At 38.4% G+C, this 12,343-nt stretch overlaps 1 protein-coding gene across 1 annotated transcript in view; it reads right to left on the bottom strand.

Moving 5' to 3' along the window:
- Positions 1 to 12,343, bottom strand: part of LOC135468178 (ryanodine receptor 2-like) — a 171,824-nt gene that overhangs the window by 132,960 nt on the left and 26,521 nt on the right. The window contains exons 3-14 of the mRNA XM_064746268.1: positions 9,631 to 9,732; positions 7,655 to 7,726; positions 7,056 to 7,131; positions 6,624 to 6,736; positions 6,276 to 6,372; positions 5,923 to 6,016; positions 5,107 to 5,181; positions 4,629 to 4,785; positions 2,413 to 2,580; positions 2,005 to 2,126; positions 359 to 483; positions 105 to 169 (exon numbers count right to left, since the gene is read on the bottom strand). Of these exons, the coding sequence (XP_064602338.1) occupies positions 105 to 169; positions 359 to 483; positions 2,005 to 2,126; positions 2,413 to 2,580; positions 4,629 to 4,785; positions 5,107 to 5,181; positions 5,923 to 6,016; positions 6,276 to 6,372; positions 6,624 to 6,736; positions 7,056 to 7,131; positions 7,655 to 7,726; positions 9,631 to 9,732 (1,266 nt within the window). The remainder of the gene's footprint in view (positions 1 to 104; positions 170 to 358; positions 484 to 2,004; positions 2,127 to 2,412; positions 2,581 to 4,628; positions 4,786 to 5,106; positions 5,182 to 5,922; positions 6,017 to 6,275; positions 6,373 to 6,623; positions 6,737 to 7,055; positions 7,132 to 7,654; positions 7,727 to 9,630; positions 9,733 to 12,343) is intronic.

Below are 12,343 nucleotides of genomic sequence, written 5' to 3'. Positions count from 1 at the left end.
ATTCTTAAAAACACTAAATCAGACATTAAGCAGACCAGTAAAGACAGACTAGTGTATCTTAGAAAGAAACCATAAAATGCACCCAGTCATAACTAGAAGCTTACCTCTTCTTGAAACAAATCTTGTCTGTTTCTTAAAGCCTTCAGTTTGTTTTGTTTTTCTTCATGTTCTAAAAAAATAGTAAATCAGTCAACTGAAAGCGCACTTAAATTTTGAAATTTTAAAAGCTATAGAAACAAGACATATGAAATTATCATTGTTTAAAGAAACTCACAGCATATTTTAACCCTTTTAACAAACACAAAATGTACAGTATAAGGCTCTATAAAAATGATTTATCAAATAAATGATTGTTTACCTTCATCATCTCCAGGTTGAGCAAAGTACTCAATTAAATCTTCCAGGCATTTGAGAACCTCTGACAAGCTGATCCTCGACCAGGCATTACTGCTAATCCCTTCATCCTTGAGTGCATCAAGAGCTCTGGTAAACAACAACAACAGCACAGGTCACTAAATATACCCTTCACTCTTTCCATGCAGCAAGATATGCATGTCACACTAACAACAATCTTGCAAAAGCACAACATCTATACTAGTCATGCTGCTTCTAAATGTCAAAATATTTTGATATCTAAATGTAGGAAGAAACAAAAAAGTTTCTACCATATCACAGCAAAGGATAAAGGCCAAAAAAATTGCATCAACCATGAGCACACAACGATACATAAAGTAAAAAAATTTCACGAGGTATGCACGTATTTGTTCCCAGGGCTTACATGAACATGCATGTAAGGATATAGGAATTTCTTCCCATGGCTTACATGTGCACGCATATAAGGATATAGGAATTTCTTCCCATGGCTTACATGAGCATGCATATAAGGATATAGGAATTTCTTCCCATGGCTTACATGAGCACGCATATAAGGATATAGGAATTTCTTCTCATGGCTTACATGAGCACGCATATAAGGATATAGGAATTTCTTCCCATGGCTTACGTGTGCACGCATATAAGGATATAGGAATTTCTTCCCATGGCTTACATGAACATGCATGTAAGGATATACGAATTTCTTCCCATGGCTTACATGTGCACGCATATAAGGATATAGGAATTTCTTCCCATGGCTTACATGTGCACGCATATAAGGACATAGGATTTTCTTCCCATGGCTTACATGTGCATGCATATAAGGATATAGGAATTTCTTCCCATGGCTTACATGTGCACGCATATAAGGATATGGGAATTTCTTCCCATGGCTTACATGTGCACGCATATAAGGATATAGGAATTTCTTCCCATGGCTTACCAGTGCACGCATATAAGGATATAGGAATTCATGGATGTCTGATCAATTACTGGTAAAATCCTCACATCTACTGACTCTACCTTTTCACGTAGAAAATGATTTACATGTCACTTTATTAGTACCCTTCCAGTCATTAATTCTTCAAGGCATGGATGATTATGCAAACTGCGTGAACTATTTGTGAAGAAACGTTTTGTTATGATCTCATAGTTTGCCATAACTAATGTCAGCAGGGTCTGGGGCAAACCATGATATTACTATGCATATACTAATTACACCTAATTACGTCAATTACATGTCAGAATATAAACCTAGCAGGTTGTCTTACTGACACCAAGAAGAGAGCCAGAGAGATTTTACAAATTTAAAGGCACACCCTGACTGTTTCAATCAGAGATATACTGTGAGAATGATGCCTGGTTCAGTAGTGAAAGGAAATCATCAGGCAAGGGAAGAAAGAGCTAACGTCAGTGGTTGCAGACAAATATAGAACCAGGGATAAGCCAGACTCAAGCCAGATATGAAATGATATATGTTGGCAAACAGTTTTGTAAAAGATCAAAATAACTGACAGATGACAAGGCAGTTAGTTAGCTGGACTATTAGAATGATTGTTAAAAAGTTTGTGGAAATAGAGCAATACAGAGGGCGGCCAACTGCCCTGTTCAACTAAGGACAAAACATACGTGTTGAACCTGTGAAACAAAGACTGGCATTTGCGAATGACCCCGGCTGATCGCGACTCCTCTTCCTGTGCCCTGGTCAATGTGAAACCATCGTCCATGTGGCCTTCTACCAGCATGATGGCCTACAAAAACAAGGGACATAACTCAATGGCTATGTTTGCACAGGTTGCATTCTGTAACATGTAGTTTACGACATAACAGTCAATCTGTGATCTGTTGAGAAAACTAACTTGGCTACCCCCAGAATGGTGTTGGATCTGATTTTGATTTGCTTTGAGAACATGTAAGTTTATTTTGAGAAAAGCAGCTTCTAAGTAGATATCACAATCCAAATGACCAACACGCAGTTTTGCTCAGACTTTGTACACATCTTTCTACAAAGACAAGCCGTGTCTTTGAGGTTCTTACCTTCTTCTCCTCAACCTTGCCAACACCCCTTTTCTTTGTCTCAAACGTCTGGTAGGACAGCCAGAGTCCTGTAGAACAGTGCTGGATGAAGGCAATGGAGTCACCGTATTTGATATCAGCCTTTCCCATTCCCTCATCCTCACGTCCTTCACTCTGCTTTTTGTCATCCTAAACACACAACATGTAGCATATGATGTCAGCTTTCCTCACAATATGTAGCACATGTAAGCCTTCCTCACAACATGTAGCACATGATGTCAGCCTTCCACACAACATGTAACACGTCAGCCTTCCACAGAACAATAGCATGTAGCACATGATGTCAGCCTTCCACACAACATGTAACACGTCAGCCTTCCACAGAACAATAGCATGTAGCACATGATATCAGCCTTCCACACAACATGTAGCACATGATGTCAGCCTTCCTCGCAACAACATGTAGTACATGTCAGCCTTCCACACAACAACAACATGTAGCACGTCAGCCTTCCACACAACAACAACATGTAGTACATGTCAGCCTTCCACACAAAAACAGCATGTAGCACATGATGTCAGCCTTCTTCACAACAACAACAGCATGCAGCACATGATGTCAGCCTTCTTCACAACAACAACAGCATGTAGCACATGATGTCAGCCTTCCACACAACAACAACATGTAGCACGTCAGCCTTCCACACAACAACAACATGTAGCACATGATGTCATCCTTCTTCATCATTTTGTACACATATCCCACTATCTTGGAAGTCAAGCAGCATATTTTAACAAAGAGAAATCATAAACTAAAAAATCACACTCATCCATTTGAAGGAATGCCAATTTCAGATTGAAATACAAAGCTTCTCTGTATTATGATTATAATTATAGTCTAATTTCATTGTCATATAATGACCAAGTGGTCTGACCACTGACTAATTTCACTGTTGTATAATGACTAACTGGTCTGACCATTGACTAATTTCATTGTTGTATAATGACTAACTGATCTGACCACTGACTAATGTCATTGTTGTATAATGACTAACTGGTCTGACCACTGACTAATGTCATTGTTGTATAATGATTAACTGATCTGACCATTGACTAATGTCATTGTCGTATAATGACTAACTGGTCTGACCACTGACTAATGTCATTGTTGTATAATGACTAACTGGTCTGACCACTGACTAATGTCATTGTTGTATAATGATTAACTGATCTGACCATTGACTAATGTCATTGTCGTATAATGACTAACTGGTCTGACCACTGACTAATGTCATTGTTGTATAATGACTAACTGGTCTGACCACTGACTAATGTCATTGTTGTATAATGATTAATTGATCTGACCATTGACTAATGTCATTGTCGTATAATGACTAACTGGTCTGACCACTGACTAATGTCATTGTTGTATAATGACTAACTGGTCTGACCACTGACTAATGTCATTGTTGTATAATGACTAACTGGTTTGACCATTGACTAATTCCACTGTCATATAATGACTAACTATTTTCATAACTGACTAATTTCATTGTTGTATAATGACTAACTGGTCTGACCATGGACTAATTTCACTGTCATATAATGACTAACGGGTTTGACCATGGACTAATTCCACTGTCATATAATGACTAACTATTTTCATAACTGACTCATTTCATTGTTGTATAATGACTAACCGGTTTGACCATGGACTAATTCCTCTGTTACATAATGACTAACTATTTTCATAACTGACTAATTTCATTGTTGTATAATGACTAACCGGTTTGACCATGGACTAATTTCACTGTCATATAATGACCAAGTGGTCTGACCATTGACTAATTTCATTGTTGTATCATGACTAACTGGTTTGACCATGGACTAATTTCACTGCCATATAATGACTATTTTCATACCTGACCGATTTCATTGTTGTATAATGACTAACTGGTCTGACCATTGACTAATGTCATTGTCGTATAATGACTAACTGGTTTGACCATTGACTAATTCCACTGTCATATAATGACTAACTATTTTCATAACTGACTAATTTCATTGTTGTATAATGACTAACCGGTTTGACCATGGACTAATTCCACTGTCATATAATGACTAACTATTTTCATAACTGACTAATTTCATTGTTGTATACACTGATAATTTCACTGTCATATAATGACTTGTTTCACCAATGACTAATTTCTAGTGTTGTATGAATAATCACTTACTTTGGACTGACGAAGATAGAAGGCCGTGCTGGCTTCATCAGCTCTGTTTCTATGTACAGTGACCACTTGGTTTTCGTTGACGACTCCCAGGTACCTGCCCGAGGTGACATGTCGTATTCTACACTGATGTCCCCATCCAATGAACCCACCGGCCCATCTGAATGACACACACATTACAACGGGTTTATGTAGCACAAATTTAGCACATATCATTTAAGCCGAGCTATAAAGGAACAGCAAAAAAAAAAAAGAGAAAAAAAACCTGTGAAATAATGGAAGAAAGTGATATCTCAGTGAAACATCACTTATATCAATGAAAGAAATCCTGACATTTCACCATTATATAAATAAATTATCATAAATAGACTGCCTTAACAGCAACACCCACATCCGGATTGCCTATGTTTCTGGATGCTTTGGTATGGGCGTAAATGTACATATAACCTTGTTGATATACATGTAGATATAACAGACTCACTTGATTCTGATGTGCTCCATCCTCCACAATGACCTGGCATGACTGCATACAGCTCCTGTCTCATACATTACAGCACTGCAACATAACAAATAGATGTACACACAATGACCTGGCATGACTGCACGCAGCTCCTGTCTCACACATTACAGCACCCAAAACATACCAAACAGATGTACACACAATGACCTGGCATGACTGCAAACAGCTCCTGCCTCACACATTACAGCACCAAAACATACCAAACAGATGTACACACAATGACCTGGCATGACTGCAAACAGCTCCTGTCTCACACATTACAGCACACAAACATACCAAATAGATGCACACACAATGACCTGGCACGACCGCACATAGCTCCTGTCTCATACATTACAGCACCCAAACATACAAAATAGATGTACACACAATGACCTGGCACGACTGCACATAGCTCCTCCTTAGCACAGCAAATGGTGTATACATTGAAGCTACATGTGACAGGTCTAACTACAAGAAAAGTACACCAGTTCTACATGTACTTGTATATACACATGTAGTAGTCCATGAACATTATCTTATGTTTAATCACAAGGACATATAGACACCAAGTTAAAGGATATTCTACTTGTGTTCATTATCACTTGTGGTATCAGACATTAGAGGATAATTTACTTGTATTCATTATCATTGCCAGCTTATGACATCAGACATTAGAGGACAACTTACTTGTGTTCATTATCATTGCCAGCTTATGACATCAGACATTAGAGGACAACTTACTTGTGTTCATTATCATTGCCAGCTTGTGACATCAGACATTAGGGGATAACTTACTTGTGTTCATTATCACTGCCAGCTTGTGGCATGGCCAGACATTCATCCATGTGACCATGGAACAGTCTCAAAACATCTCCACCAAATACATAACCTACAGAACAACAACAGCAACATTAACTGTTGGAAATGAGTGTAACTAAAAATACTCTTAATTTTTGTCATCACACAACTTTGTCCTTGAGTTTCCTAACCATACAGTAATCAAATAAATATGCCCCAACATTCATAAAAGCATGTGAAAATTGAAATGTATCACAAATTACTGTGAACAAAATAGTGAAACAAAATAATGACAGCATAAGTTTTTTATCCATACAATAATAATCATATCTAAAAATTAATCTTCATACCTAAAGTCTTCTGTCGTATTGCCCCAGAGCACACAGGAGCAACAGTCCACAAGGTCTGCTGAAAGGATGCGATCACACTGGCCCCACTGCCTATGTGCTGACAAACAGAAAGCATGCACGGTCGTAAGAGTTTCTGTAATGTATGCCACACCAGGATAATGCCGGAGAGGTTAACAGTTGAGGATATGTAAGGTTTATAAAGTGATTGGCAGAGCCTGTAAAACTACCTGACAGTACAGCAGTAACACTTGTACATGTGTACATGTGTACATGTACAGTGCTCAAACCTTATATTATCTGTAGTACCACCTTGTGAGGTACACTATTGAAAAAAATGTTTGCACTTACCAGGTACCTCTCGGAGGACACACTGACAAGGATGAGGTCATCCCCGACCCTAACCTTTTCACCCTCTGATCTCTGCTTGGAGGCTGGGTGAATTGTCCACCAGCATGACTCCCCTGGTACAGACAAAACCAGCATTGGATGAAACAATGACAGTTCACAAGCAACTAGGAAGCATAGCATACATTCTACAGAAAAAGATCCATTGAATTTGATCGCTCAGATAGATATAATTTTTCGGCTTGGATACTCTCCCAACACAAGGAAAGGCACAAATTCATCACAATTTACAGTGTACACACAGTTCATGTAGATACATAAATCTGTTCTCAGGATGTTTTTTGGTAACAGAACAACACATGAACTGACAGATTTAACCAAGACCTTAGCCCTTGGTCAAGGTTGGCAGAGGGGTTAAAAAGTTGTGTATCTTACCATGAGCCATCTCCTGAAGACCCACATCAAAGGCCAGTTTGTCATTGGAGGAGCTTGTGGACAGACAGGACAAATACTGCAGGATGGGGACAAAGGCAGAAAAAACAGGATCAACTGAGATACAATTTGACCTACATGCATGAATCAAAAAAAAATCAAAACCTTCTCTTTTACAATATTGAGGAACAAATGTGAATACACACAAATATTAGAATAAATTTTAGCTAAAATATGACAATATCATGTATAGCTGGTAACAAATGCATTGCCAGAAGTGGTATCTACTAGTACTTGTACCTTATTGTGCATTTTTAATGATCAAGTTATTTACCCTAAAAAAGCGGGCAGTTTTCGGAACCCCAAAAAATGTCTTGCTTGCATAGACCATTTAAATACCTTAAGGTCTCCAGGTCTGATTTGTCACAACTACACATCACAGTGGTACATTTGCAGTCTAACTAATTACATGTACAAATATCCCTAGCAACATTTCTTACAAGTTTTCAAATAAGTCTGAAATATACAATGGCATTACTTTCCTCATACACTGGCTTCAAAACCCTACCAGATGATTTTTAGACAAGAGCAGGGTTCCTTACCATGTTACTGTGCAGGTGTTTAAGTAGTACAGCATGGCCATATAATAATGTCCTGTGTCCAGACTGAGTGGCCTGAAACAGAGAAGACAACTACAGGTATCTACTAGGCTCAACTTCTGGCAGCATGTTTATCCATGATGCTTCACCCTTCAATACTGCACATCTGAAATATACATTTAGTTAATCATACAGCACGTCTTTAAACTTCTTCATGAAGAATTAACTGTTGCATTAATATCACTTTATGTCCATTTAAAATTATTACCTAAAGTCTGGACAACTAACATGCACATGAAGAGTTGTCAGAGGATGACATTTGAGAATAACAAAAGAGTATCAAAATGTCCAAACTTATCACTTAAGGGAATGGTATCCGGTTCACTGTATTCTGATGAGAAGCCTAGTACACATGTACAGGTCTGTATAAGTATTATGTGAACTATGTGTATGTACATGTACACGTGTATGCAAATATAACCACTTTCTATAATTCCCATTGGCTGAACTCATTAGGGAACAACGGTAACTTCAGGTACATACATCTAGAACATTACAGCCCAGGCTTGAATATGAAGATGTAATTGTCTTGTGACTTAAGGTCAAGGCTGGGTGAGTATAGGACATGAGATGTATGTATTGAGACAGAACAATAAACATTCTATAGGACATGAGAGGTATGTAATGAGACAGAACAATAAACATTCTATAGGACAGGAGAGGTATGTATTGAGACAGAACAATAAACATTCTATAGGACAGGAGAGGTATGTATTGAGACAGAACAATAAACATTCTATAGGACAGGAGAGGTATGTAATGAGACAGAACAATAAACATTCTATAGGACAGGAGAGGTATGTATTGAGACAGAACAATAAACATTCTATAGGACATGCAAGGTATGTAATGAGACAGAACAATAAACATTTTATAGGACATGAGAGGTATGTAATGAGACAGAACAATAAACATTCTATAGGACATGAGAGGTATGTATTGAGGCAGAACAATAAACATTCTATAGGACATGAGAGGTATGTAATGAGACAGAACAATAAACATTTTATAGGACATGAGAGGTATGTATTGAGACAGGACAATAAACATTCTATAGGAAAGGAGAGGTATGTAATGAGACAGAACAATAAAGATTCTATAGGACATGAGAGGTATGTATTGAGACAGAACAATAAACATTCTATAGGACAGGAGAGGTATGTAATGAGACAGAACAATAAACATTTTATAGAACATGAGAGGTATGTATTGAGACAGAACAATAAACATTCTATAGGACATGAGAGGTATGTACTGAGACAGAACAATAAACATTCTATAGGACATGAGAGGTATGTAATGAGACAGAACAATAAACATTCAACATACACATTCAAATGTATTTCATGTTTTTCATTTTCACTAAGAAAATGCATGAGTGACACATTTCATGTCTTTACCAGTCTATCTACGCCACGTTTCACGTCTTTACCAATGTCTATCTATGCCACATTTCATGTCTTTACCAATGTCTATCTACGCACTTAGTTCTAACACAGTATTACATGTACACATCATTACAAGTTCTCTGAGACACACTGGCCTCACTATTTCCTAATGTTCCTCGCCTACATGTTCATTTCCCACTTGTCACATAACAAGTATACCTACCTGTATATGACTTATATGACTTACCTGAGCACTGTTCTTTGTTCTTCTGGATCTGTGGCTTTACATGTATGTGTAATTTGTTATCAAGCATTTCAGTGGTAGTTGATACAACCATAAACGTGTATGTAAACTTGAGAAATACAGCAAGTATTTGTCGGCTGATTCCCTATAAATATAGTAAATCTACATGCCATCATATACATGTATAGACATGTACCCAGAGATATACACCTGATTTACATGCTACAACTGTTATACAGGTACATGGTGCAATGTTACACAATAAAACAATGATTTACCAAACTTACGGTGGAATCTTGGGATGTAGAAGTGACCATCTCTTGTAGTGCTCTGACAGAAAGGGCTTGCTCCAGTACAAAGACACATACTGATGTATCTGGTGGAACATCCTGTGGACAAAAACACAAATACTGATACATCTGGTGGAACATCCTGTAAACAAAAACACAAATACTGATACATCTGGTGGAACATACTGTAAACAAAAACACAAATACTGATACATCTGGTGGAACATACTGTAAACAAAAACACAAATACTGATACATCTGGTGGAACGTACTGTAAAGAAAAACACAAATACTGTTACATCTGGTGGAGCATCCTGTAAACAAAAACACCCACACAAGATGGTGCGCACCCACACGGGACGGTGCACACCCACACGGGACAGTGCACACCCACACAGGGCAGTGCACACCCCCACGGGATAGTGCACACCCACACAAAACGGTGCACCCACGCAGGACAGTGCACACCCACACGGGATGATGCACACCCATTTGGGACAGTGCACACCCACACAGGATGGTGCACACCCACAGGGAACAGTGCATACTCAAACAGGACGATGTATACCCTCACTGGATGATGCAGATTACAGATAATTTCCATCCTGTTTCATGAAACCCCTACCCCATTCTTCCACAGCGTAGTCAATGGGAAGCCCGAACCACTTGAGTTATACACATGCACATGTCATGAAGACCATGCGTGGGGTATGGGGATGTGCTGCACGTATCATCTGCTACATACATACAAGGTCCAATAAATTATTCATGAAGAACTATGCTGGAAAGCTCATAATTCCATGCTTCATTATGCTACTTGTACATTATTGCACGAAAGTGAAAGGTTACTGCCTTCAGATATCCAGTATTGACGAGGACTGCCACAACAAGTATGCCTGCCTTCAGACACGTAGATCTATGTACAGGCTGCACATTTCCAGCCATCCCTTAACAGCTGAGTTCACCAACTGATGGAAACTTCAATGACAATAATCTCAATATCTGTACATAAACAATGAATAGCTGCCTGAATATTCTTCTTGCATGTTACATTCAATCATTTAATTATTTATAGATAATCACAGGTTTAGTAAAAACACTGCCTAAGATGACATCAAATCATGGACCTGGTGACTGTACATAAATAACTCCAGCAAAATCAAGGATTTTCACAAAATGAGGCCACCACATGTCTTAGTCAAATCATTGTACAAATCAAGGATTCTCACAAAAAGAGGCCACCACATGTCTTAGTCAAATCATTGTACAAATCAAGGATTTTCACAAAACGAGGCCACCACATGTCTTAGTCAAATCATTGTACAAATCAAGGATTTTCACAAAATGAGGCCACCACATGTCTTAGTCAAATCATTGTACAAATCAAGGATTCTCACAAAACGAGGCCACCACATGTCTTAGTCAAATCATTGTACAAATCAAGGATTCTCACAAAACAAAGGATTTTCACAAAACGAGGCCACCACATGTCTTAGTCAAATCATTGTACAAATCAAGGATTTTCACGAAACGGGGCCACCACACGTCTTAGTCAAATCATTGTACAAATCAAGGATTCTCACAAAATGATGCCAATAAAAAATAAGAGACTCTAGCCTTATGAGTCCACAAAACCTGGAGATCAAATGACGCCTCAAATTGAAGTATTCGTCTGTCAGAGGCACAAATAAGTTGATTGGAACATGAGACAAAAACATGGTTATGGACAGAACTTGTCTTTGGTTCAAACAGAAGTTTGAGATTTGTACCCATTATAACATTATATCCAGTGATATTTATGTGTAAGAGACTAAGATTGAGTAATCTCTGCTTGTGGTCAGCAGGATCAGCTTTCATACATCCCCAACCACAGTATGCAGCCAATGTACTGAATGTAACCCATGTAATGAATGTAGCCCATGTACCATGTAATGAATGTAGCCAATGTACTGAATGTAACCCATGTAATGAATGCAGCCCATGTACAGAATGTAGCCCATGTACTGAATGTAGCCCATGTACTGAGTGTAGCCCATGTAATGAGTGCAGCCCATGTAATGAGTGCAGCCCATATAATGAATGTAGCCCATGTAATGAATGTAGCTCATGTACCATGTAATGAATGTAGCCAATGTACTGAATGTAACCCATGTAATGAATGTAACCCATGTAATGAATGTAGCCCATGTACCATGTAATGAATGTAGCCCATGTAATGAATGTAGCCCATGTACCATGTAATGAATGTAGCCCATGTACTGAATGTAGACCATGTACTGAATGTAGCCCATGTACTGAATATAACTGCTACAATGCCTGTTAGGAATCAACACATACTCCTTACCCACACAATTCTACAGGAGAAAACATGCACTGAAGTATAAAGTACACTGTATCAAGTCTGTTGTCAGGAAGTCGGCCAGGCTTGTAACAGTTTTGTTAAATACAGGTTACTGTACATACTGTATAAACCCTATAAAACCCATGCACAACTTTAACGGGTTCCCCAGGTTGAGGGTGATATTACTGTATGTGTACATGTAGACAGAGCTGGTGAGAGTATAAACCCTACCCATGCACAACTTTAATGGCTTCCATAGGTTGAGGGTGATATTACTGTGTGTGATATCACTGTATGTGTACATGTAGACAGAGCTGGTGAGAGTATAAACCCTACCCATGTACAGCCTTAATGGCTTCCCCAGGTTGA

This window comes from Liolophura sinensis, chromosome 6, assembly GCF_032854445.1.
Source record: "Liolophura sinensis isolate JHLJ2023 chromosome 6, CUHK_Ljap_v2, whole genome shotgun sequence".
NCBI lineage: Eukaryota > Metazoa > Mollusca > Polyplacophora > Chitonida > Chitonidae > Liolophura > Liolophura sinensis.
Note: the sequence above shows the minus strand (reverse complement) of the source record. Positions and strands in the feature narration are given on the sequence as shown.